The 25,590-nt window shown below is 36.4% G+C and overlaps 1 protein-coding gene across 20 annotated transcripts in view; it reads right to left on the bottom strand.

Annotated features, from left to right (window-relative positions):
- The window catches only part of LOC107565789 (actin-binding LIM protein 1-like), an 85,780-nt gene that overhangs the window by 11,449 nt on the left and 48,741 nt on the right, over nt 1-25,590 (bottom strand). For 17 of the 20 annotated variants that reach the window (XM_016251172.1, XM_016251070.1, XM_016251078.1 and 14 more), the window contains 11 exons: nt 20,700-20,809; nt 17,003-17,129; nt 16,717-16,810; nt 9,599-9,686; nt 9,411-9,469; nt 8,739-8,861; nt 8,293-8,337; nt 6,012-6,089; nt 5,368-5,526; nt 2,572-2,616; nt 1,968-2,006 (listed from right to left, as the gene is read on the bottom strand). In XM_016251172.1, the coding sequence (XP_016106658.1) occupies nt 1,968-2,006; nt 2,572-2,616; nt 5,368-5,526; nt 6,012-6,089; nt 8,293-8,337; nt 8,739-8,861; nt 9,411-9,469; nt 9,599-9,686; nt 16,717-16,810; nt 17,003-17,129; nt 20,700-20,809 (967 nt within the window). The remainder of the gene's footprint in view (nt 1-1,967; nt 2,007-2,571; nt 2,617-5,367; nt 5,527-6,011; nt 6,090-8,292; nt 8,338-8,738; nt 8,862-9,410; nt 9,470-9,598; nt 9,687-16,716; nt 16,811-17,002; nt 17,130-20,699; nt 20,810-25,590) is intronic. The other 3 variants (XM_016251104.1, XM_016251127.1, XM_016251138.1) reach the window with 3 other exon arrangements.

Genomic DNA, 25,590 nt, shown 5'->3' with positions numbered 1-25,590 from the left:
AGGAAAAACAAGTTTGCATTTCTAGTTTGCATTTATTTGACCAAAAGTACAATAAAAACAGTAATATCGAAAAAATGTATTACAATTTAAAATCACCATTTTCTATTTTAATAGATTTATTCCTGTGATGCAGTGCTGAATTTTCAGCAGCCATTACTCCAGTCTTCAGTGTCACATGATCCTTCAGAAATCATTATGCTGATTTAGTGCTGAAGTACAGAAACATTTCATATTACTAGTGCTGTAAAAAGTTTAATATTTTTATGGAAACTGTGATCCTTTTTTGTTGTTGTTCAGGATTCTTTGATGAATAGAAAGTTTAAAAGGACAGCATTTATTTGAAATAGATTTTTTTTGTAACAATGTAAAAGCCTGCACATTTTGATCAATTTAATGCATCCTTATTGTATAAAAGTATAATGAATTTCTTTTTTTCTGACCCCAAACTTTTTAATAAAAAAATAATTAAATAAATTAGGGATGCACCGATACCGATACTGGTATCGGCCCGATACTGCGCTCCTCGTACTTATACTCGTAAAAATACCCCGATACCAAAAGCCCATACCAAACAGCGTGTGAATAGAGGTGTGTCCAGAAAAAGAAACACTGAAAACAGAACAACAGAGAGTAGAATGGCGTTATTAGAGATAAAGGATGTCTATGAAGTACATGTAAGTAATGAATATAATGTTAAACATTTAATATTCACGCCTGTATAGCGGATGTGCCCGAGCTGATAAGCAGAGCGCGCTGAGTGGATTGAGTGCACGGCTGCACAGATGCGTGAGCTTGTCGAGTGAATATCTCACAGACATCAATGGAAAGTTTGTAGTTCGGTCGGATATGTCAAAAGCAAGTAAGTAAAAAATGCACAAGTTACTAAAGTTATTTGACGGTAAGTAGAGAGAGAGAGAGAGAGTCCGAGAGCGCACACTTCTGTTGCATGATCTTGATTGCTGTTTGCTGCATTAGCCCATGCATTTGGATTAAAACTAAATCGTAAATACAAAACAAACAAAAATTATAGGGGCATTCACTATAAACAGCATTTATTTTAAATGTCAAGCATACACAACTTTATTTAAAGCAGAAGTGAAACTAGCAGAGTGGGTGAAATGCACTAGGCTATAAGTGTCTCTCTCATTCTGCACCAATACAAACGTGTGCGCGCTGCATATGTTTAGCTTGCTTTAAGGCCGAAGTATACTTCGGTTTTTACTCGTACGCGAGGGTCCGTGTACACTGCGCGTGACGCAAATTACATCACCAAAATAGTACGCATGCACTCCTATAATGTATAACGAATGGTTCCCTGCATTATTTTAGGAAAACGTTTTGTGATTACAGCATTGAGCTGCTGCAATGGAGCAGCTCTAATGCGCCATTAAAATGAACAGTGAAAGTAACAAAAGCGTATACAATACATTTTAACAGGTATAATTAAGTGTGGAAATAACTGAAGGTAATATCTGTTTGCTAAATGAAGCCAACTAACATGATTCATATTATTATTTTTATTGCTATTATTTTGTTTCTGTAGCCAATATTAAAATTTTTTTTTTTTTTACAAATGCTGTGAAAATACAGGTATCGGTATCGGCGAGTACCAAAAATAAAAGTATCGTTATCGGGCTCGTTCTGAAAAAAGTGGTATCGGTGCATCCCTAAAATAAATAAATAAATACAAAACAATCACAAAAATCTTAAGCTTAGTTTTGTTTGTGTATTTGTGATATTCACTCAGCTGTAGCTTGGACAAAGACAGACAGACAGACATTACAAACATGAACACACACTCCAGCATGGCACTTTTGAGTATTTGCCATTAATTAAACAGAGGACTTCTTCCAATGCTCAAGAGTCAGCTGAAGCTCAATGCCATCTTCATGATGAGCACATTTAAGAGAGAGAAAACTGTGGCCTCAGCTGTGGCAGGGTTCAGAGGGAGGTCACTGACAACTTACTGTTTCTGCGGACAGTGAGGAGGGGTCTTGTGGCAGGGTCTGGGAATGTGGACACAGAATTATAATCACTAAAAATAACATTATGTTATGCATCATGGAAACAGTTGTGTTTTCTGTGACCCATCATGCATTGAATGATGTTTTAATTTAAATGAATGTAATGAAGGTGAAAGAAGAATCGCAAAAAAAGCGCTTGCAGTGTTCGTTTTGAATGTTAGATGCTGTCTCATGTTATGCTAAAGATGTGACACAGATCAGCTGTAGGCTATGTTTTCTGGGAAAATCATATCAGTTCAGTATGAATCTACACCATTGCCATGGCACATGTATAAGCTTTAAAGATTCTTCAGTTTTCCACTGGGTTCTTGAGTACACACTTAAAGTTACTGTCTTTAGCAAACTAATATAAAGTACTTACAGAGTGGCTATTCAGATGAGAGTTCAGATAGCAGCCAATGAGATGAGAGGCATTAGATGCTCATGCTTATTTGATTAGGTAAGGTTTTGTAAATGAATATGTTAGTTGTGTTCTTATTAGTTTGGGTGGTGATCCACAAACTAATTGGTTATGTCGGCAGCCTATTTCTATCCTGCTTACACTTACTGTGGCTCTGCCTCTGGGAGGGCTGCCACCTGAGGCTTTGACAGGCTGTAGGGGGAGAAAGGGGTTGAGTCTGATTACTCGATGAACTTTTCGGTGACTCGATAATATGGTATGCATTAAAGGAATATTCTTGGTCATTTTCAACTTGATTAGAACAGACAATAATTTTGTTAACTGTAATACACGTACAATAGAAGTCTATTTGGTTACTACTCTCTTTCAAAAGTATAACATCAAGTGTTGACAAAACTGGTGCGATAAAATCACTTACTGACCCTCTCTGTGCAGTTATATCTGCTATAACATCATAAACTCATGTCATGAACGGCTAAAATAGTAAAGCCATATACTTTTGCTTTATCAGTATTTTGGTCTTGTTTTCCAATTGAAATATATATAATACATCATTCAAATAAAATGTGGGGTAAATATTTATTTTTGTATTAAAAAAAGAAAGAAATTCATACTATTGTTCAGCAGGGATGCATTCTAGTAATCAAATGTGCCAGTATTTACTTTATTGCAAAAAAAAAAATGCTGTTATTTTTCATTGTAAATTTTAAATTTCATTAAAGAATCTTTAAACAATGTATCACAGTTGCCACAAAAATATTAAGAAGCACAACTGTTTCCTTATTGATAATAACAAGAAATTATTTCTTCTGGAGTAATGGCTGCTGAAAATTTAAAATGCATTATTTTAAAATATATTATAACAATATATTAATATATTATAACAGAAAACAGTTAAATGCTATAATATTTCACAATATTGATTTTACTTTTAATGATTTTATGATCAAATCATTGTAGCCCTTGTGAGAAATTTCTTTGAAGAACATTAAAAATGAAATATTTTCAGGAACATTACTAAGGAAATGGTATAATATATGGAATAATGTAATTGCTGTAATTTTAATTTTATTTCAATATGTTGGTAATGCATAACCAAAATTTCCTACACTTAAAAAGTAGTCCCTCCTGACGATCTATAGCACAAAAACAAAACAAACAAAAAAAACAACAACAACAACAAAACACATTTCTACTCAATAATCCACCTAAGTGCAAACAAAAATGTGAGCTTCACATTTCATCCCCGCTTGATAGGCTTCAATTGTAAGTGTGTATTGTAATTGTAAATAAATTTTCTGTCTGTTTTAACACAGTCAAGGACAAGTCTAAATTATTACAACAGATGCAGATGAAACAACCCGGGAATATCCCTTTAACAGGCATCTCCATCACCGCAGATTGTCTGAGATTTTGATTATGGTCACCAGGTGGCGCTGTGACACTGCTGTCTCTACACAGAGAAGGCGCACAGGCGTTTTCAGGTACAGCAGAACAATGTTTAATAGACAAAGGGAACCAAAGAGCAGTCACAGAGAATTAAAAAACACATCTCTCATGCATAGACATACAGCTAACATTTGTTGACAGGAATACATGCAATGTACATGATCACATACTGAGAAATGAGCAAATACTCGCACTTGCTCACATCTGCTTTGTCTGTGGCCTGAGAGCCTCAACCAATAGTGTTTTTTGGAACACTAATAGGATCATGGGGTTAGAGAGCTATTATGGTTACTGTGACAGAGTACGGACCTGGGGATGGGATGGTATTATCACAAAGATGGAGCATTGGCAGGGTTGGGTCTGTTATATAAGGATAGTCTGGTAGCTACTAGGTGGTCAAAGTGGCCAAAACCCATGTGCTGGTTTGGTAATGGAGACTAGACCAGTGGTTCTTAACCAGGGAGCCGGGGCCCGGCCTCAGCAAACTTCCAAGGGGGCCGCAGGAAGTCTTTAATGTATTTAAATGAATAAATTACTCTTAATATATTTAAAAAACAAAAAATCTAATTCAAATGTATAATTCTAAAAATAAACATCAAGATGTATACTGAAATTGTAAATCTATTTTCACTCAATAACTATTGTTTATTGTTTATCACAATAACTTGTTATTTAAGAACATAATTTCTGGAATCACAAAATGAATTATGGTTAATTAATCTGATGTATTTATTTAAAACTTTAATTTAATATATCAATAAAAATGAAAAACAATCAGTTTTTCATAAATGTGAAATTACTGTTGTTTTTATTGAAGAATATACAGTTCTGAAATATAGAACAGCTTATGGAATCACAAAATGAATTGTAATTAATTAATTAATTTAATATAACAATTACATAATTACTGAAATTTCACATCTTTATATTTATTTTCTATCTATAAATATTATTTTTATTAAACAACACGCCGTTCTGCAATACAGAGTATTAATTCTGATTCTGATTAATTCTGAATGTTAGTTCATTTATTTAATTAACCATGTGAATTAATTCAATATATCAATAAAAAAGTTCAAAAATCAGCAGCTCTGTCATAATTACTGTTGAAATACTAAAGATGGCTTAGTGTATATGTAGGCCTTCGAATATTGAGTTGGGCGATGGAGGCCCTAGAGTTAAAACGGTTGATAATCACTAGACTAGACTCTCCAGATCTCCAAATTGACATACAAGGATGTTAAACGTATAGAGTATGGCTGTTCACATAATTGTAGGCAGGTGCACTGTTTGATTTGAGGTAAAAGAGCTAAAATTAGCTTTTTATGAAAGCCACACCTATCCAAAAAAATGAGAATAAATAAATATATAAGCATAAATCTGCGACAGCATAATGCCTACACAGCCATACAGTGGCTATATATATCATATTAGGTCATAATAGCACATTGTTTGTTTATTAGAAAGACACTAAAAGTTGACAATTCGGGTTACCTCTCCAGGGCTGTGCCTTCCTTGTCTTTCCAGGGTGGAGGAGGTGGAATGGAGAGACTCATAGGATATCATGTCTGGACGCTCTATATCATAAATGGCCTTGACTCTGGGGATGGCTGCTAGGTCCTTGTAATCAATAATCTCATTGTCTACTTTTGCCTGGAGGAAGGAGAGGATGAGGGACACAGGGGAGGGAGGGGACACATAAGTGGAGAAACACAGGGAGAAAAGGTGTTGATGAGGAAGAGGTCAGGTCACAGGTCAAAGGTCATCCACATCACATCCGACCAAAGCTACAGCTGTCACAAAGCTCATCATACAGGGTGAACATACACTTATTTGGAAAGATGAACGATTGGTTTTGGAGGCATGCTTATGAGAAAAGCTACCTGGCTTAACATTTGCTTAACAGTGTTATTGTAAATGATTCTCTAAATTCGGTTACATGCTGAAATGATGCTACAGATAACAAATACAAGTCGAAGGCAAAGAGTGGAGAGAAGTTGAAGCAAACTCCTGTGCTTTTCCTGCAAGTTTTTTTACATTGACCCTGGAGTGTACCAGCATCAGAATCCGTTGTGGACTGAGTGGTAAGATCTGACAGACTCGGGAAACGATTGGGGGCGCCGATGAGTGGGACTCACATAGATGGTATGACCTGGAGATCCAGGGATGCTCGAGCCAGGTCTCGAACAGATACTCTCAGACGATGACCTCGTGGGCTGCGGGAGAACGAGATGTTGTGTTAGCAGCAATAAGCTGAAAATAATGCACACACATATTCCTAAACACACTCATAGATGCCAGGGGGAAGCTTAAGGGGGTAGCTGAGCTAAAAATGAACGTTTTGTCAACAGTTACTTATTCTCATGTCATTCCAAATCTATATGACTTTCGTTTTCCAAAGGAACAGAAAAGGAGAAGGTTTAAAGAATGTTCACGCTGCTCTTTTTCATAAAATGCAAGTGAATGGAAACTGGGCCTTTCAAGCTACAAAAGAGGACAATAAATGCATCATAAAGTAAATCATGCACTACATTCAAGTCTTCCAAAGCCATACAATAGTTTTATTTTATTTTATGGAACATACTGAAATTTTAGCTGTTATTTGAATGTTTTTGGATGCTTAATTGCATGATAATTGCAATTATAGTTTAAATGTACTTTTAAATATTAAGTATATATTTATATGTAATTTCAGAATTACTTCTAATTTCTTACATAGTTTCTTGCATATTTAAAAAATACTTCTGAATTTACTGACACACATTATTGCTAAACTCATATCATTACGTCACATATTTATATACATTATATTTTTGAACATTTGCAATGACGAATTTGCAATTTAGTACATTTAAAATATACAAACCCAATTCCAAAAAAGTTGGGACACTGTACAAATTGTGAGTAAAAAAGGAATGGAATAATTTACAAATCTCATAAACTTATATTTTATTCACAATAGAATATAGATAACATATCAAATGTTGAAAGTGAGACATTTTGAAATGTCATGCCAAATATTGGCTCATTTTGGATTTCATGAGAGCTACATGAGAGCTTTCTCCATTCTGTCACAGATGGAGTTTTGGTTCCTTGCCGCTGTCGCCTCTGGCTTGCTTAGTTGGGGACACTTCATTTCCAGCGTTATCGTTGACATGATTGCAAAGATATTATTTAAACTGAACTGAGCTGGATGATGACATCACTGAATTCAATGATGAACTGTCTTTAACTGAAAAATGAGTGTTTACTATTGTAATTTTGCATTCCGGGTACTGAAATGGGCAGCCTGCAGTCCAGATCTTTCACCCATAGAAAACATTTGGCGCATCATAAAGAGGAAGATGCGACAAAGACCTAAGACAGTTGAGCAACTAGAAGCCTGTATTACAAGACTATACAAGAATGGGACAACATTCCTGTTCCTAAACTTGAGCAACTTGTCTCCTCAGTCCCCAGACGTTTGCAGACAGTTATAAAAAGAAGAGGGGATGCCACACGGTGGTAAGCATGGCCTTGTCTCAACTTTTTTGAGATGTGTTGATGCCATGAAATTTAAAATCAACCTATTTTCCCCTTAAAATTATACATTTTCTCAGTTTAAACATTTGATGTAATCTATGTTGTATTCTGAATAAAATATTGAAATTTGAAACTTCCACATCATTGCATTCTGTTTTTATTCACAATTTGTACAGTGTCCCAACTTTTTTGGAATCGGGTTTGTATTTCTAACCCTAACTTTAAATGTAATATTAAGTGTAATTTTTAAAGCTAGATAAAGTATTATTAAAACTTAATGATTTAAAAATGTACTTTAAAGTAAAACTTTAGGACTTGAAGTACACTACACATGCATGTTCAGTCTAACTAAACACACTTTTTCATAAGGGAAGTCATACAGGTTTTAAAGACATGAGGATGAATGACGAGAGTAAATGATGACGACAATTTTTATTTTTGGGTGTAGGAGGCATATTCTTAGGCTTTCATTCAGCACAAATTTCCAGCTCCTATTGCCTCATACTCCAATGCAAGCCTTCCCAAGATGCATTCTCTTTCATATCATATCCTACCATATGCAGCCAGTCCAGCCAATCCCTCAGATATGACTCTTGGTCAAACATCACCAAAAACACCCAAATTGCATGACTTTAAGAGGAATATTCTGTTAGAGATGGTTCTGCATGAAGAGTCAAAGAGCCGTCATTCCTGTAATGGTGAATGGAGTGCTGGAAGGGCTTGAGCCACATGCCTGCAGCGGTGAAAAGCGTAATGATTCACACACAGGCTGTTATGGGGAAGTTGGCGTAACTTTGCGAGGGGGGAAAGCCCTCTGCTGGTGGGTGACTGCAAAGGTAAGAGCCGCAAAACACATTCTGGGTTCCTCAATCTGCTGCCAGAAGCAGAATACAGTACCTGCCTTTCTGATTGGTGCAGAGATGTTACTGAGGGTGGAAGGGGCTGTGAAGGAAAAGGCATCACAGGATATGACATCACACTCAACAAAACACTCGAATCAACCACCTTAGCCAGCTGTCATCTAACTCAAGCACTACATCCATAGTCACCTACTCGCAGCCTTGCTTGCTATCCTATGCATGCAGGCTGATCCTGATATTGTGGGACAAAAGTTTTTTTTTTTGTGAATTTAGAAACATTTCTATGGGGATTATGACCTAACTTGTAGGAGGAGAGAGCAAGCATATTCAGTCTTGCTGTGGGGGGTGTAAGTTAACTAATATGAAGCTAAAAACAACACACAGCAGTTCAGTCTTGCTTCGAAGTGAAGCAGGACTCTGAGAAAGTTGAGTTAGCCGGAAGCATTGCAGTTTGGAGGGAGTGCAGAGCAGAAGACTGCAAACCTCACGACTGCCCAGGGGACGCCGGCCCAGCCAAGAGCCACCTGGGCCCCGGCTCTGAATCTGAGACTGGGGGTAAAAGATATCAAACGGACTGGGTTTTCCTTTAGGATGTTGCCAAGCTGCCTAAGGAGGAGAATCACAACAGAATGGACAAAATACTCACTGACAAACACACACATACATTCTCTTTTCAGCTAGAGCACCTGAGACCTCATTTTAACTTTGGAGCCACTGAGGGAGGTTTTAAAAAGCGCTTTGAAGAATGTGAGCATTTTAAACATCTCCCAAGGTTTTGTAGACTGTTGTTTCTGGGAATACTATGAGGAAGGAGCTTAGTAAAGTTTTCTCTTTTAGACAGAGAGACAGGGCTGATTAACTTGACTTACTGGCTGACAATAAGTGTTTAGATAGATAGATACTCACTCTGTACTTCTCTTTTCAGCTAGAGCACCTGAGACCTCATTTTAACTTTGGAGCCACTGAGGGAGGTTTTAAAAAGCGCTTTGAAGAATGTGAGCATTTTAAACATCTCCCAAGGTTTTGTAGACTGTTGTTTCTGGGAATAATATGAGGGAGGAGCTCAGCAAAGTTTTCTCTTTCAGAGAGAGAGAGACAAGGCTGATTAAGTGACTGACTGGCTCACAGTAAGAGTTTAGATAGATAGATACTCACTCTGTACTTCTCTTCCACTCTACTGTTGTTCTTACATTCTGGATGCCATACTGTAGAACCTGAGAGAGAGAAAGAGAGAGAGAAATTAAGATAAAATATGGGTGGGTATATCAGAATTGTTTCACCACATGGTCTTTTACAACATTTTGTCCTCTGTATTAAAGGTATCATTAAAATGTTGTGCTCACCCTGCAAGTACATCTCCTCTCCCTCCGTGAACATTTGATTGCATCGGCTGCATCGTGCACAGCTTGGATGGTAGTGCTTATCTCCTGCCTGTCAGGGGCAAAGGTAAACATTCAGAGGTCAACATGATTCATAAGAAACACAAGAAAAAACATTCCAGGGAGACACTGGACAAAATAATATAACGAGACTGGACAAAACATACTGAAATTCCCTAACATCTGTGACAAAACGTAAAAGTCTGTGGGGGACAGAGCAGGTGTGTTGTCACTTCATTGCACTTCACTTCTTCTAAAAAAAAGGCTCTTTCTCTCCTCTTTCCTTCATTCTTTGTATTTTGCTCTCATCACTCCATAATCATGAATGAACCTCTGTTAAGATCAGCAGAGTCACTGTTTGCACAGCACACTATCCCATATTACATTACCCCACCACATAAAAATACCCTCCTGACCTCCGGATGCTTCCAGGTCAGGGGAACAAAGGCATGCACATATACACACTTCACATCAACATACAGATCTTGTTTAATGGTTTTAGGCACCTATATAATATTGCAAACTGGATGTGAACCTGCATCACCCAGCTCAATATGTCAGATGCGTGTGCTAACCACCGCAACATGGTCTGCCAGCTACAGCTATGGGCTGGAATGCTGATATTTGAGAGCTGGGAGGCTCACCAGAGAGCTGCAAGCCTGAGAAACACTGCAGTTTGTCAGTCTTTTTAAGCTTCATGAGGCTTGTGGAGGTCATTCTCAACCACAAGCAGAAAAATCAAAAGTTTATCACAGGGCATGATCAGGCAAAGATATTGGGGTTTCAGTTGCAGATATATATATATATATATATATATATATATATATAGATATATATATATATACACTACTGTTAAAAATTTGATGATCAAGATTTTTTTTTTTTAAGAAATTAATACTTTTAGATGCAGTACATTCCACATAATATTCATATGGTTGTGTATGTATGTATCATCACTCTAGGTCCTGTAGCCCACAGCTGTAAGTCATCTGCAGTACTGTTTCATCATTCTGCTGCTTTCAGTTAGCTCTGGGAATACTGATGAGCCCTGCAGTTCTGACAGCTCTCTCTCCTTCAAAACCTCTTTAAAACTATTTTTCTTGAGGCAACACTTTGTCTTACTTCCCTTTTTCTTCTTTTTGATTTGTACCCTTTATCTGTTCATTTTTCTCTCCTGTATTGTTTTTGTTACTTCTTAAAAGCATAGTTCACCCCCCCAAAAAAATTATTATGCCATTGTTTACTGTACTGAACCTCGTATTATTCCAAACCTGTATGACTTTCTTCTTTGGAACACAAAACATATATATATATATATACTGTATACTGTATATATATTTTTAGAATATTCTAAACTTTCTTTCTTTTTAATTTAATTAAATGGGGCTGGAGCTGCTAAAATGACAAAAAACAGTATCATAAAACTTTGAGTCTTGCCAATATGATAGTTTTGCATGAAAAACAGACTGAACTTTGTCATTCATTGATCATTTTCCTTCTGCACAAGATCTGAAATGAACTACAAAAGTCATACAGACTCTTTTGACACCTGACTCAGTATTTAAAAAAAATGACTTTTCATCATGCAAAGTTATTCATTGGCTGCAGAAAAATTGGAATATAGCACTACTTTTATAATATTTGTATAGTGCATTTTGGAGCTCAACAAAAAGTAGCCAGAATATTCTTTAAAATATCCCCTTCTGTGTTTAATGGAAATCAGCTATATTTAGACGTACCAAACTATAGGAAAACAAATAATAAAACAACTCAAAAAAGTTTGAATTTTATCCATGTTACCGAAGTTATGGTAAGAATTTTTTTCATATTTATGGGAAATATAAATCTAACAATAACTACTATTTTTTTTACTATTTTATTTTATTTTTACATTTTATTCAGAAAGGTTTGGAATGATTGAATTGTTTAAAAAAAAAAAAAGATTTGCTCTTTTTCTCGTTGAAATTCATATCATACATTTACAGGAGCTATACTGCACCAGAAAACCTAAAGCTTTGTTTATTACTCTTGTTTCTCATACAGGCACACAATTAAATTGTTTTGTTGTTCCTCTATCAGCTGGAGCTTTTAATGGAAATCAGCTATATTTAGACGTACCAAACTATAGGAAAACAAATAATAAAACAACTCAAAAAAGTTTGAATTTTATCCATGTTACCGAAGTTATGGTAAGAATTTTTTTCATATTTATGGGAAATATAAATCTAACAATAACTACTATTTTTTTTACTATTTTATTTTATTTTTACATTTTATTCAGAAAGGTTTGGAATGATTGAATTGTTTAAAAAAAAAAGAAAAGATTTGCTCTTTTTCTCGTTGAAATTCATATCATACATTTACAGGAGCTATACTGCACCAGAAAACCTAAAGCTTTGTTTATTACTCTTGTTTCTCATACAGGCACACAATTAAATTGTTTTGTTGTTCCTCTATCAGCTGGAGCTCTGAGTGTTGAGGAGGGAGTTGCCCATTTGGCTCCTCTGCAGGGGAAACATCCCATGGTCCTCTGCTGTCTTTAACTATGAGGCAATGCAGCTGAAACGCATGATTTCACACAGATGTGTCCCCTTGGCTCCCGGGCCTCGTTGCCATGGCAACAAGGCCATGTAACCGTTTTCCAGTAAACAAACCAGAGTGACAACATGTTCTACCTCTCTGTGTAGCGCTCTGTCTGAGACTAGCAGTCATTTCCTATTGCATCACAAGAAGCCAACACAGAAAACATAGAGCAGTGAACTCTGAATAAATGGGCCAAGAACAGTCCATGCCTCTGCTTCAGCCCAGATGGAGGGGTGTGGACAGAAGACAGAGCCAGAGAGAGGGAGGGAGACCGGGATGAAGAGAAAACAGCAAGTGGGAATGATGACTCGGAAACAAAAAATGTAAGAGAGAGAAAAAACAAAGTTCTTGGATAGATGACTATTATTTTGGATGCTGCTGGTCCCATGCACATGATATTTATGTGCAGCTAACTAACCCTACTAAGTTGTTTATTCATCATTAACCAGCAAAACTTTACTGAACTAAAAGCACTATACTGAAAAACAGCTTTTGCTGTTCTTAGCTAGTTTCCAAACCTGGCTAAAATAGTGTTCAGATGGTTTATTTCCCAAAATGGTGCTCAGCTGGTTTAGCTACAGTAGCTGCTCTCCTAGCTCAACATGGGCAAAATTTGCTTTGACCAGTTGGGCACTGCATGGTCCAGAATGGACATTTTTACTGGCCTTTTCAGTAAGGGTGCTAACATTTGTAGTGTGTGTATGAATGCCAGTAGGAGTCATTTTCATCTGTAGTCAGTAACATAACCCCGCTTTGTATTGCCTGACTCACAGTATGCATTGTTGTGTATATCTCCTCTCCTATCTGAACTTAAACACTCCACTCCACAAACCTGCCCACTGAGGAAAGAGCCAGACAAGTGAATCTGACAAGGTGCTGATTGCTGAGACAGCAGACAATACAGTATTACAGCAAACAGAAAAAAACAAACCATGTGAACAAAACCCAACAGCCACAAAGTGTTCAAATAAAGAATACAACAAAAAAATAATAATAAACAACAAAAAAAGTTTTCTTTAATGTAATAATTACTGTTCAGTATTGATAATCTTGGGAGATTGATAATTCCCAATACAGTTGTAATCTCATGCCCCTGTAAAAGCTTGTTTTGGGTTGGTAAGATACTTAAAATAATTATGTTATGCTCACCAAGGCTGCATTTCAAAAGTATAGTATAAACAGTAATATTACAAAATAGAATTACAATTTTAAATGTTCTATTTTATTATATGGATTACTCCTGTAAGAACAAAGATGAATTTTCAGCAGCCATTACTCCAGTCTTCAGTGTAACATGATTCTTCAGAAATAATTTTAATATGCTGATTTGGTGCTCAATTAAAATTTTTATTATCAACAATGTTGAAAACAGTTCTGCTGCTTAATATTTTTGTAGAAAATGTACTACATTTATTTCAAGATTATTTGTTGAGTAGAAAGTTCAAAAGAACAACATTTATTTGAAATTGATATGTCTTTACTTTTGATTAATTTAATGCATCTTTGCTGAAACAATTGGTCACAATATAAGGATAAATTCCCGCTATTAACAAACCATTAAATGACTTTTGCCTCAATAAACTCATAATTTGCTCATTATAGTTAGTAAGGCAGTTGATCAATTTAGGTGTTAGGGATGTAGAATATGGTCATGTAGAATAAATGCTTTATAAGCACTAATAAACAACCATTGTGATAATAATAGGCATGCTAATAGGCAACTAGACTAAAGTGTTACCAAACATTTTTTTACTGACTCCAAACTTTTGAATGTTTGAAAGTCTGCACTCAAAAAGTCATTAAATTCTTCTGAAGCCAAATTATGTGAGCTATGCCGTCCATATTCATTTTATAGCGCTGTTGTCTTACTCTGTCAGCTATCTTCTCATTTGCATTCTTCAAGAAAAACATTTAGAGGGGAATATGTAAGATAACGTTACTGATATTAAATGCAACTCCAGTAGGTCTTGTGACCTTCAAAAGAACAACCTTTGAGCAATTTCTCTCCGGGTGTCTGGTTTATTCTGGATATGCATGTGTGTGTGGTGAGATAATGCAGGGCCAGCTGGCGCGGCAGACTTGTCATTTCTGGATAGTCTCATTAGACACTCATTGGAGAGGTTTAATGAGAGTGAAACTTCATTGCAGTTAAATAACTTATCCACGGTTGACATATAGAAGCTGACAGCCCAGAGTAATCAAGCTTACTCAGAACAAAATAGCACGTGTGAGCATCTGTACCCAACATAAATGTTTAATAGCACACAGAAAACAAACTGCTAACTGCAAAGTCTTAATTGTAGGCCTAACCAAACCTAAAATAAGAGTTCCACAGCAATGTTTATAAGCACTATTCATCCCTCATCAAATCTGAATGGCCTCCTTGGCACGGGCGCAATGCCATCTGCAGACTGGCGGCATCTGTTGCTCTCAACATTACATTGAGATTCTACACATATCTGCTTGGATTTATATAGACAGAGAGCTGGTTTTGATCTTCTGCGCTCACACATGCATAAGATTCCAGCGCACTTCCTTTCCACCATCTGTGGCTGCACAGTTCCCCATAAACACAACTAGTCTACTTGAGTGTATAAGTGCAAACAGACAGTGTATGAGAAAGCACTGATGAGAACCGGTAACTAATAGACTGTTGACAGGTCAGCATAATCAGGATGACAAAGCTTGACCATGATCACCAAAACAGCAACGAAAAATCTCTGAAGTATTTACACTCTGACATAACTGCATGTTTGTCAAGTGCTTTAAAATAGAAAATGAGAAACCACCTCTATTGAAACTATTAGAAACATTACCTCTGGCAGGCTGCTCGTGTGGCACCCCAGCCCTGCGACTTTGCAGTTAAATCACTTTTGTCACTTGCACTCTCTTGTTCGAGAGAACTCCTATATTCCCCTTTAGTCCCGCACGTTTTCCCTTTGACTTTTCTTGAGAATTTTCCTAAATTCCCCCCTCTCTATCTCACCGCTCTCCCACCCTATCAGAGGGGCCCGGCCTCAAAGGGGCCGTCCCGTGTACAATAGCTAGGCGGGACCTTGAAATCCACCCAACGCTGCTGTTTTGCTCTATTCCCATAGGGCCGGTGTCAGTTCTAAAATGTTTGATGAATGGAGCAATGATGTAAGTTCAGCCATGTTGTTGGATGTTGAGATTTGTGTGTGGACATCCACTCTTAGGGGATCCAGATGTTTAGTGGGAGCGGAAGTGTAAGAATCTGGAACCCTGACACATACTGACATGACTATAAAACACTGAAAATCCACAAGAGACCATTTTTAATATCCGTAAGCAGGAAAACTCACAATAGAGATCTCGGGGATATCTCAAATGTGTCTTCTAGAAAGCAATGGGACTAAATTGAGAGCAAATTACTGTAGGTCTCCTGCTTCTCAGATTTTTCTGATTCTGATTCATCAGAAGAAAACTCAACAATGTTTCAAACTGTGCTCAAATTAGTCAGGATAAGATATTTTGTTGCAAACAAAAGTCAGTGATTTCAATCTGAACACAAAGGTTTCTTATCAAATTACTACCAATATTAATTTGATGGCATGTGTTGATGAATGATTGTATGGCAACAATTTGTGTAATTATTATTTCTCTTAATGAACTGTTAATTTAACTGTTAAGTAAATACATCATAAATGCAAAATTAAACTTTACCTACATTGAAGAAAGTACACTATCTTTTAAAAGTTTGGGGTTGGTAAAAACAGCAATATTGTCAAATATTTTTTTTACAATTTTAGTAGTTTTTTACTTCAATATATTTCAAAATGTAATGTATTCCTGTGATGGCAAAGCTAAATTTTCAGCAGTCTTCAGTGACACATGATCCTTCAGAAATGATTTTAATACGCTGATTTGGTGCTCAGGACAAATTTCTTATTATTATCAATGTTCATCACAGATGCTGCTTAATATTGTTGTGAAAACCATGATAAAAAAAATCAGGATTCTTTGATGAAATGAAAGTAAAAAAAACAGCATTTGAAACAGAAATCTTTTGTAACATTATAAACATCATTATTTCACTTTTGATCAATTTAATGTGTTCTTGTTAAATAAAAGTATTTATTTCAAAAAAACATTTTTAAAACTTAAAAAAAAAAGACTTTTTGAAAAGTTTACTGACCCCAAATGTCTTAATGGCAGTGTATATAGCATAAATTAATTTTATTGCATTGCATTTTATAATATTACAATATTTTAATAATATTACTCAAAAAATATTAATAATAAATAAATTCTAAATAGATAAACATAAACATTTCTCTTGCTTTATCCTCAGTGCATTATTAAGGGATTAGATTGTTCATTCTACCTTATATATTTAAGAAGGCAATATAATAATGCTGCAACCCCCTTCACATCTGGAGCCTAGCTATGATACCTTAATGAGCTGCCTACTGTATGCAGGCAGCTCAATAGTATTAAAAAGAGCCAAGAGTCTAATACACATATATATAGTTACTCACCTCCAAAACTTTCCCTGTGATAAACTGATGACAGGCCTCACACTGCACGCCAAAATGGATCTGGTAGTCTTTCTCACAGTATGGAGAACCATCCCTTAAAAAAGAGAGCAGGACAGGAAGAGAGATTTATGTTTTTACTGTATTCTATTTCACCTCAATGAAACCAGGATAAGAGCAAAAATTGAATGCTATAAGAAAAGAGGACAGATAAGAGATGGGGAATTGTAGAGAGAAAGCGGGAGGCACGAGATGGCAAGAGATAAAAAATAATTAAGGCATAGCTCACTTGCTGATGTACTCCCCGCTCAGCACTTTCCCACAGGCCTTGCACTTGAAACAGCCGAGGTGCCACTGGCTGTCCAAGGCCAGAAGAGCCTGACCGTTCTTTATATCCCTGCCACATCCTGCACAGTCTGCAAGAAAACACACACAGATGCAGACCATCACACACACATAGTGAATACTAATAGCGGCCTGAAAATGACATTTACAGACTACATGACATTTTGACATGTTAATGAGAAACAGGAAGTAGGATAACACATATTAAAGAGCTTTTTTTTATAAGCCAAAAATATTTCGTTTATCAGCCATTAGCCATGATAAGATTTGCAATTGCTATTCACAAGATATTTAATTTAGAGCTTTTCCTATATTACATAGCAGTGCGATTTTAGTGTTATTTACATACTATTATAGAATTTATTGATATTTTGAACTAGATTTTATTTTAATATTTTCAAATTTCATATACATTTTGTAAATACGTTATATGCTTGTCATTTTAATCATTTTTAAATATTATTTTAAAATCATTTAAAAATAACTATTAAAGCTATGTAGCTTTCAGTTATTTTTATTTCAGTTTTAGTTGAGCTAATTTCAGTACTTTTCAGTCTCATTTTTGTTCTGTTTTTTAAGTAGAAGTTTCTCATGTAAAATTCATATTTTATGTCAGCTTTATTTCAATTACCGACAACTGTTTTAAATAGTTTTAGTTAGCAATATTGATGATACACAGTAGGGCAGGTATATTCAGATAAGATGCAATTGCATATTTTTTAAGTTTTTGGGGTCACTTGTGCACAAACAATTCTCTCCACTAGATGTCAGTGTCAACTAAAAAAAAACTCCTTTCGTTTTTGAAAGGCCTGTTGATCTACAACCCACAGCACTGACTATTCAGGCTCTCAGAAGTAATTTAAAGCAAAGCATATTGTAACCATAAAATTACTGCAGCGATCAATAGTGAATCATTATTATATTGCATGACTAATTGAAGGGCCTACAGTACCATTTCTAAAAGCAGAGCATCCTCCCTCCACAAGATGGAGCTTCTTCCTCGAGGAATGCGAGGGAATTTAGTTAATAGGCTACATGTGTAACCTGTGTAAAAGGCTGAGGGATAAAAATAGCTCATGGTTGTCATCTTCTATTTATGTTCCTTGGCTGAAATCCCAAAAGCTTTTTTAAAAAGCAGGGATGTATGCGGAGGGGTGGGGAGGTCCCAGACGCTGCTGATGTTGCTTGAGGCACAATGGTAACCACTGACATTGAGGAGAGTATTTAATGCACCGCTCTGAATCTAGCACTCTAATGCATCATTAAGCCTTCTCAACCTCTGCCTGTACTGTGTGTGTGTGTGTGTTTCAAAGAGACCTGCGTTCAATCCACCTGTCATAAGGTTTATCTAAAATATCAGACTCAGTGCAGGTTTTTAGAAGTGTTATGCCATAAAAGCTTTGTGGGGTTTGCCAAAGCAGCATTATCATGGCTCGAAACAATCAGCACCTTCCAAAAAACAAAGCACTTTAAAGACTTTCATCAGCCTCAAATAATTTCCTGGGGCTCGTGAATGACAAATATTCAGCCAAGCATGACACAAAGAGATATTAAGGAGGGCTCTTTAAGTCTGTGTGTGTAAGTACGGATGCTTGCACATATAGGAGAAGAGGAGAAAGTTAACTGAGAAAGAGGGAAAGAAGAACATGCAGGAAAGCGAGACGGACACATAGGCAGATTAAAATAAAATTCATGATTATAACTAAAATAGTGATACCACTTCGGCAAATATTTAATTGTGCATGCTCATTTTCCCTTTTTTACATTAGGATTATCTTTGTTGTTATGTAACGCTCATTTAAAGTTAACATGGTAGACATGTATTATTTAGCAAATCTCAAAATTAATATAAATGTTTCATACCGTACATTATAATGCTGTGATGTCTAGAAACACTTGAAGCATACTAATTATACTTGATTTAATTATATTTTGTTGATTTTTAAATGTTTCTAAAAGAAGTCTTTGCCGTTCACCTAAGCTGCATTTATTAGATACAAAATTACAGTAAAAACAGCAATATTATGAAATATTATTTCAATTTAGTTAATTTATTTGAATTCAAATTCATTTTGAAATTGACTTTACTTTATGCTAATCTTAATGACTCTAGTCTTCTGTCACATGATCCTCCAAAAATCATTCTAATATTATGATTTGGTGCTCAAGTAACTTATTATTATCAATGCTGAAAACAGTTGTTCTGCTTAATATTTTTAATGAATAGAGAGTTAAAAAACAGCATTTACCTGAAATCATTTGTGATATTGTTGCTTTTTATATATGTCCTTGAATACAATTATTAAATCTTATTTTTGAACAGTAATGTGTGTGTGTCCCGCACCTTTTTCCCACCCAAGCAAAAACAGTCAAACTCCACTGATACATGGTCTACACAATGTTTTCTCAATCAACCCAATCCCATGATGCAATGCTTAGAATTACATTAATTCTCTCCTCTGCAACACAGCAGCTATTCATTGCTAAATTGCTCCTGTAATTGTCCATCACCTGATGTTGTTATGTAACAATGATTCCCTGCATTATGACAATTTGAGTTGAATGACTAGAGCCATTTACTATAATAAAGAAATCCCAAACCTCAGGAAATCGGCACATTTTACACATGCGGAGCCCTGACCTGTCAGCATCCATCAGTCCAGAATGTATCAGAGAGCGGAAGGTCAGAGAAAGCGAGTGAGAGAGAATGGGACAACCAGCAGGCACAGGAGTGCTCTGAGCTTTTCATTGGCCCTGAGCCTCTCTCATTCTCTGTGCCTGTCTGCTTGACTTCTGGGGCCCCGCAGCTTAAATTACACCAAGAGAACCCCTAATCTACCGGAGGAGGATGGAGAACTTCCTCAAAGTGAGATAAAAGAGTGAGAGAAATCAAAGAGAGAAACATTTATAAGGAGATCAGCTTTTCCCTGGTTGACAGCACAGGAATTGGTTTAAGCATCCTGTCAACTCAAGTAACCCTAGAGGAGTCTGAAATGAAGCGGGGATCTTTATTACAACGATATTTCAGAATAAATACTTGCCTGTGTAAAAGCCATCATGGTTTTTGGGTGCTGTGGATGGGTGCCAAGGCATTCCTATGTGGTTGATAATGTACAGCACATGTATTCTGACTGGTATAAGCACAATGCTTCATACTTGCCTAATGTGTTTGTGGCAGTTGTTGGGGGTTTCAAATGTATTTTGACTGGCTTTTAGAACATTGCTAATAAAGGCTGGAGTGCACTTTTAAAAATGTTCTGATTTTAGAACACTAGGCATCATACAATTGCCAACTGTAAATGTAATGGCAATATAATGTAAATGTAATTACAATTGTAAATGGTAACAGGAAGAACTGGGCATCATACACTAAATGAATGAAGATTTAAGTTGTTCAGAACACAACTACCTCATGTGCCTTTTTGACAGGAGACACACAAGACAGATGAAGAGACACAGAGCTTCAAACTTGCAGCAATGACCTTGAGTCCTGAGCAGTATAAGACCTGGCAACACACACATAAACTACACAATCTAACACATCTATAAAAGGGGGATGATTGTGGCAAGCTGAAATCTGAGTAGGACACTAAAACATAACCAATAAGCTCAAACACACGTGTGTGAGAGTGTGGACTCACTACTAGAGGCGCTGATGTCTTTGGGAGTCGGGGAAGTTGGCTGGACGCAATGCTGGCAGAGACAGTCTTTTCCATTAAACGTGACTCGATCACCAGCGGGAAATGGCCGTCTGGCAACAGAAGAAGGATGCAAAGACATTTAGGCATTTACACTACCATTTAAAAGCCTGGGGTCAGTAAAACTAAAATAATAATAATAATAATAATTAATACTTTTATTAATATTTAGGATGCATTAAATCGATGAAAAATGACAGTATAGACAAAAAAAATCTATTTTAGATAAATGTTCTTTTTAACTTTCTATTCATCAAAGAATCCTGAAAAAAGCATATTAAGCAGCATAACTGTTTTCGACGATGATAATAAAAAAATGTTTCTTGAGCATCAAATCAGCCTTTTAGAATTGTTTCTGAAGGAGCATGCAACACTAAAGACTAGAATAAAAGTTGCTGAAAGTTCAGCTTTGTCATCACATGAATAAATTACATTTTAAAATATATTAAAATAGAAAATTTTTAATTGTAATATATATATATATATATATTAAAAGTGTATATATCAGGGACGTTCCCTCCGAGGAGGCAAGGGAGGCAGTGTCTCCTCAAAAAAATTGGATGACAAAATAATTGATATTACAAGCATTAATCACAACTATTACTAAATACGGCATTAAAAGTACAAAAGTCACTCGTTTTTATAAAGTAACACTGTCTAACAGCGACACCCGCAGGTAAAGTTAACGTCAAACTAAAACTTGAAATGGTCAGAAAACGTGATGACTGTGTCAGTTTTTAGTGAGCGTTCAGCGTGATGAAATGAAAAGATATATCTTCGTGTCTGTGGCAGTGTTTACAGAGCTTTTATGACAATGACCCGAAATAAGTTGACTATTAAAAAGAACAGCTGAATATCAGTTCACAAATAAAAAATGTTGGTAACATTTTACAATAAGGAGTTATTTAATGTGTTAACTAATATGAACAAACAATGAACATTTATTACAGTATTTATTAATCTTTGTTTACAATAGTTAATACAAATACTGTTGTTCATTGTAAGTTCATGTTAATTCACAGTACATAAACTAATGTTAACAAACACAACTTTTGACTTTAATAGTGCATTAGTAAATGTTGAAATTAATATTAACTAAGATTAATAAATGCTGTAGAAGTAGGCTATTGTTTATTCTTAGTTCATGTTAACTAATGAAACATTATTGTAAATTGTTTCCAAAATATTGTTCAAATTGTTACTGCCTTTAGTTATTAATTTGGAATAAATATAAAAATGCATAAAAACACTATGAAATGTATAATTAGTATTAAAAATATAAAATAAAATACAAATAATATGAATAAAATACAAAATAGAATTATATTTGTTCTCTTTTTTATGTAATATTTATTTAACCAGGAAAATGTGACAACATTAAATGCAACAGGGACATGTACAGTATATAGGTATATATATATATATATATATATATATATAGATAACTGCCTCCTCATTTTAAAACACCACCACACATATATATTAATCCAAAATAGTGTATAACATTCTATTACCAAACATTTGTGTTGTTATTTCCCCCCCAAAAATGGTCAAACTTAGTCTGAATATCTGGATGAATATTCAGTTACGAGAACTTTTCTATCCTGTAGGATCTTTTAAAGAAAAAATATATTTCTAAAAAATACAATATTTTGTTGTGTCAGCAAATTCAAGGCAAAAAATGTCCATAACATACAAATATAAATGTGACCCTGGACCACACACCCCCGAAATAAGTTGACTATTAAAAAGAACAGCTGAATATCAGTTCACAAATAAAAAATGTTGGTAACATTTTACAATAAGGAGTTATTTAATGTGTTAACTAATATGAACAAACAATGAACATTTATTACAGTATTTATTAATCTTTGTTTACAATAGTTAATACAAATACTGTTGTTCATTGTAAGTTCATGTTAATTCACAGTACATAAACTAATGTTAACAAACACAACTTTTGACTTTAATAGTGCATTAGTAAATGTTGAAATTAATATTAACTAAGATTAATAAATGCTGTAGAAGTAGGCTATTGTTTATTCTTAGTTCATGTTAACTAATGAAACATTATTGTAAATTGTTTCCAAAATATTGTTCAAATTGTTACTGCCTTTAGTTATTAATTTGGAATAAATATAAAAATGCATAAAAACACTATGAAATGTATAATTAGTATTAAAAATATAAAATAAAATACAAATAATATGAATAAAATACAAAATAGAATTATATTTGTTCTCTTTTTTATGTAATATTTATTTAACCAGGAAAATGTGACAACATTAAATGCAACAGGGACATGTACAGTATATAGGCCTATATATATATATATATATATATATATATATAGATAACTGCCTCCTCATTTTAAAACACCACCACACATATATATTAATCCAAAATAGTGTATAACATTCTATTACCAAACATTTGTGTTGTTATTTCCCCCCCAAAAATGGTCAAACTTAGTCTGAATATCTGGATGAATATTCAGTTACGAGAACTTTTCTATCCTGTAGGATCTTTTACACAAAACCAGTCTTAAGTTGCACGGGTATATTTGTAGCAATAGCTACTGTGAGGAGCACGGAGCGAGGCACGAGGAGACGCAGAGTCCAGTTCAAACATACAGTGGATGAATATTCAGTTACGAGAACTTTTCTATCCTGTAGGATCTTTTTAAAGAAAAAATATATTTCTAAAAAATACAATATTTTGTTGTGTCAGCAAGTTCAAGGCAAAAAATGTCCATAACATACAAATATAAATGTGACCCTGGACCACAAAACCAGTCTTAAGTCGCACGGGTATATTTGTAGCAATAGCTACTGTGAGGAGCACGGAGCGAGGCACGAGGAGACGCAGAGTCCAGTTCAAACATACAAACTTTAATAATATCCAAGGGAACAGGAAAACACATGTAGCAAAGGTTGACATGAACAATTCCAGACAAGGGAGAACAGAACGGGTTCAAACTCAAATAGGGCAGATAATGAGGGGAGGTGAGGTGAGGAGGATAACTAATAACAAGGAACAGGTGACTACTAATAATGGGAACAGGAAACAAGCCAAATAAAGACAAACAGGAACATACACGTGACATTACTGGCGCCCATTACTGGGGTGGGCGCCCTGGAGGCTGGTGCAAGACAGGGACACAGGGAGGGCCTCCAGGGTGGATCAGGCAGTCCGAGGAGCCATGGCGGAGCAGGTAGTTCAGGTTGCCATGGCAGAGCAGGGGACTCAGGAGGCCATGGCGGATCCTCCGTGACCTTAGTCGGCTCGGCCACCACGGCCACATGGCCCCCCCTAAAAATCTTCTTGGGGAAAATTAGGAATTCTGAGGGGCGCTCTGCAGGAGCGGGCACTTGAGGGCTCTCTGGAGGAGCGGGCACTGGAGGGCGCTCTGGAGGGTGCTCTGGAGGGGCGGGCACTGGAGGGCGCTCTGGAGGAGCTAACTCTGAAGCACGCTCTGGAGGAGCTGACTCTGGAGGGCGCTCTGGAGGTGCAGGGCTGGCTAACACGGGGGAATCAGGAGACGAAGGAGGGCTGGACGGGACCAGTGGAGACAAAGGAGACTCAGGGGACGATGGAGAGCTGGAAGGGACTAGCGAAGACGAAGGAGAACTTTCTGGAGCGGATTCTATTTTTCGCGGACAAGTGCCATGTCCAAGAACGCCGAGTCAGCGGCGGCCGGTGGGCTTGACGTAGGAGAGGCCAGCGAGCCTGACGGCGAGCTGGTTCTGGATCAGGGATGGACACTCTCCAGACACCAGAGGATCCCTTCTCTCCAGCTCAGTCCAGTGGTGTCTGGGAGGTCCACAGGGTGATAGTAGTTGGTCCCGATCCAGAACAGAGAGTTAATTGGGCGTCATCCAACGCCATAGTAGCGATGAGCCCGCAGAAGTCCCACGAATACTCCACAAGCGGGAGATCCAGGTGAGCTAGGGCGGTGAAGCAAGCGGCAACTTCCATAGCCGCAGGGAGAAACTGGGAAAACAAAAAACTTTCAACAAATGAAGACAAAACGGGGAGAAGGGGTGCCGCTTACTATTTTGTTAGGTCTGTAATTCTGTCACGGGATGCTACTGTGAGGAGCACGGAGCGAGGAACGAGGAGACGCAAAGTCCAATTCAAACATACATACTTTAATAATATCCAAGGGAACAGGAAAACACACGTAGCAAAGGTTGGCATGAACAATTCCAGACAAGGGAGAACAGAATGGGCTCGAACTCAAATAGGGCAGATAACGAGGGGCAGACAGGTGAGGAGGATAACTAATAACAAGGAACAGGTGAATACTAATAATGGGAACAGGAACCAAACCAAATAAGGACAAACAGGAACATACACGTGACATCAACAAAGTAATGTATGGGTCAAAATTATCGATTTTTCTTTTATGCCCAAAATTATTAGGATATTAAGTAAAGATTATGTCCCATGAATATATTTTGTAAATTTTCCTACCGTAAATATATCACAACTTAATTTTTGATTAGTAATACCCTCAGATTCAAGATTTTCAAATAGTTGTTTCTCAGCCAAATATTGCCCTATCCTAACAAACCATACATCAATAGAAACGTCTCTAGGTTACGTATGTAACCATGGTTCCTCGAGGGAACGAGACGCTGTGTCGCGATCGCTTTGGGAACGCCCCTGATGGACCGCGTTCTGAAGCACGTGTAAAATCAGTCCAATGGAGCAGCGAGACATCACGAGCGGGGTGACGTGAGCACCAGGAAGTATAAAAGCGCATCCGGCAGACCGCAAGTTAGCTTCGATGAAGTAGCGCCTGGAGGGATGCAGGGAGTATGGCAAAGAG

This window comes from Sinocyclocheilus grahami, unplaced genomic scaffold, assembly GCF_001515645.1.
Source record: "Sinocyclocheilus grahami isolate Dianchi unplaced genomic scaffold, SAMN03320097.WGS_v1.1 scaffold26.1, whole genome shotgun sequence".
In the NCBI taxonomy this organism is placed as follows: Eukaryota; Metazoa; Chordata; class Actinopteri; order Cypriniformes; family Cyprinidae; genus Sinocyclocheilus; species Sinocyclocheilus grahami.
This window is presented reverse-complemented; position numbering and strand designations above follow the sequence as displayed.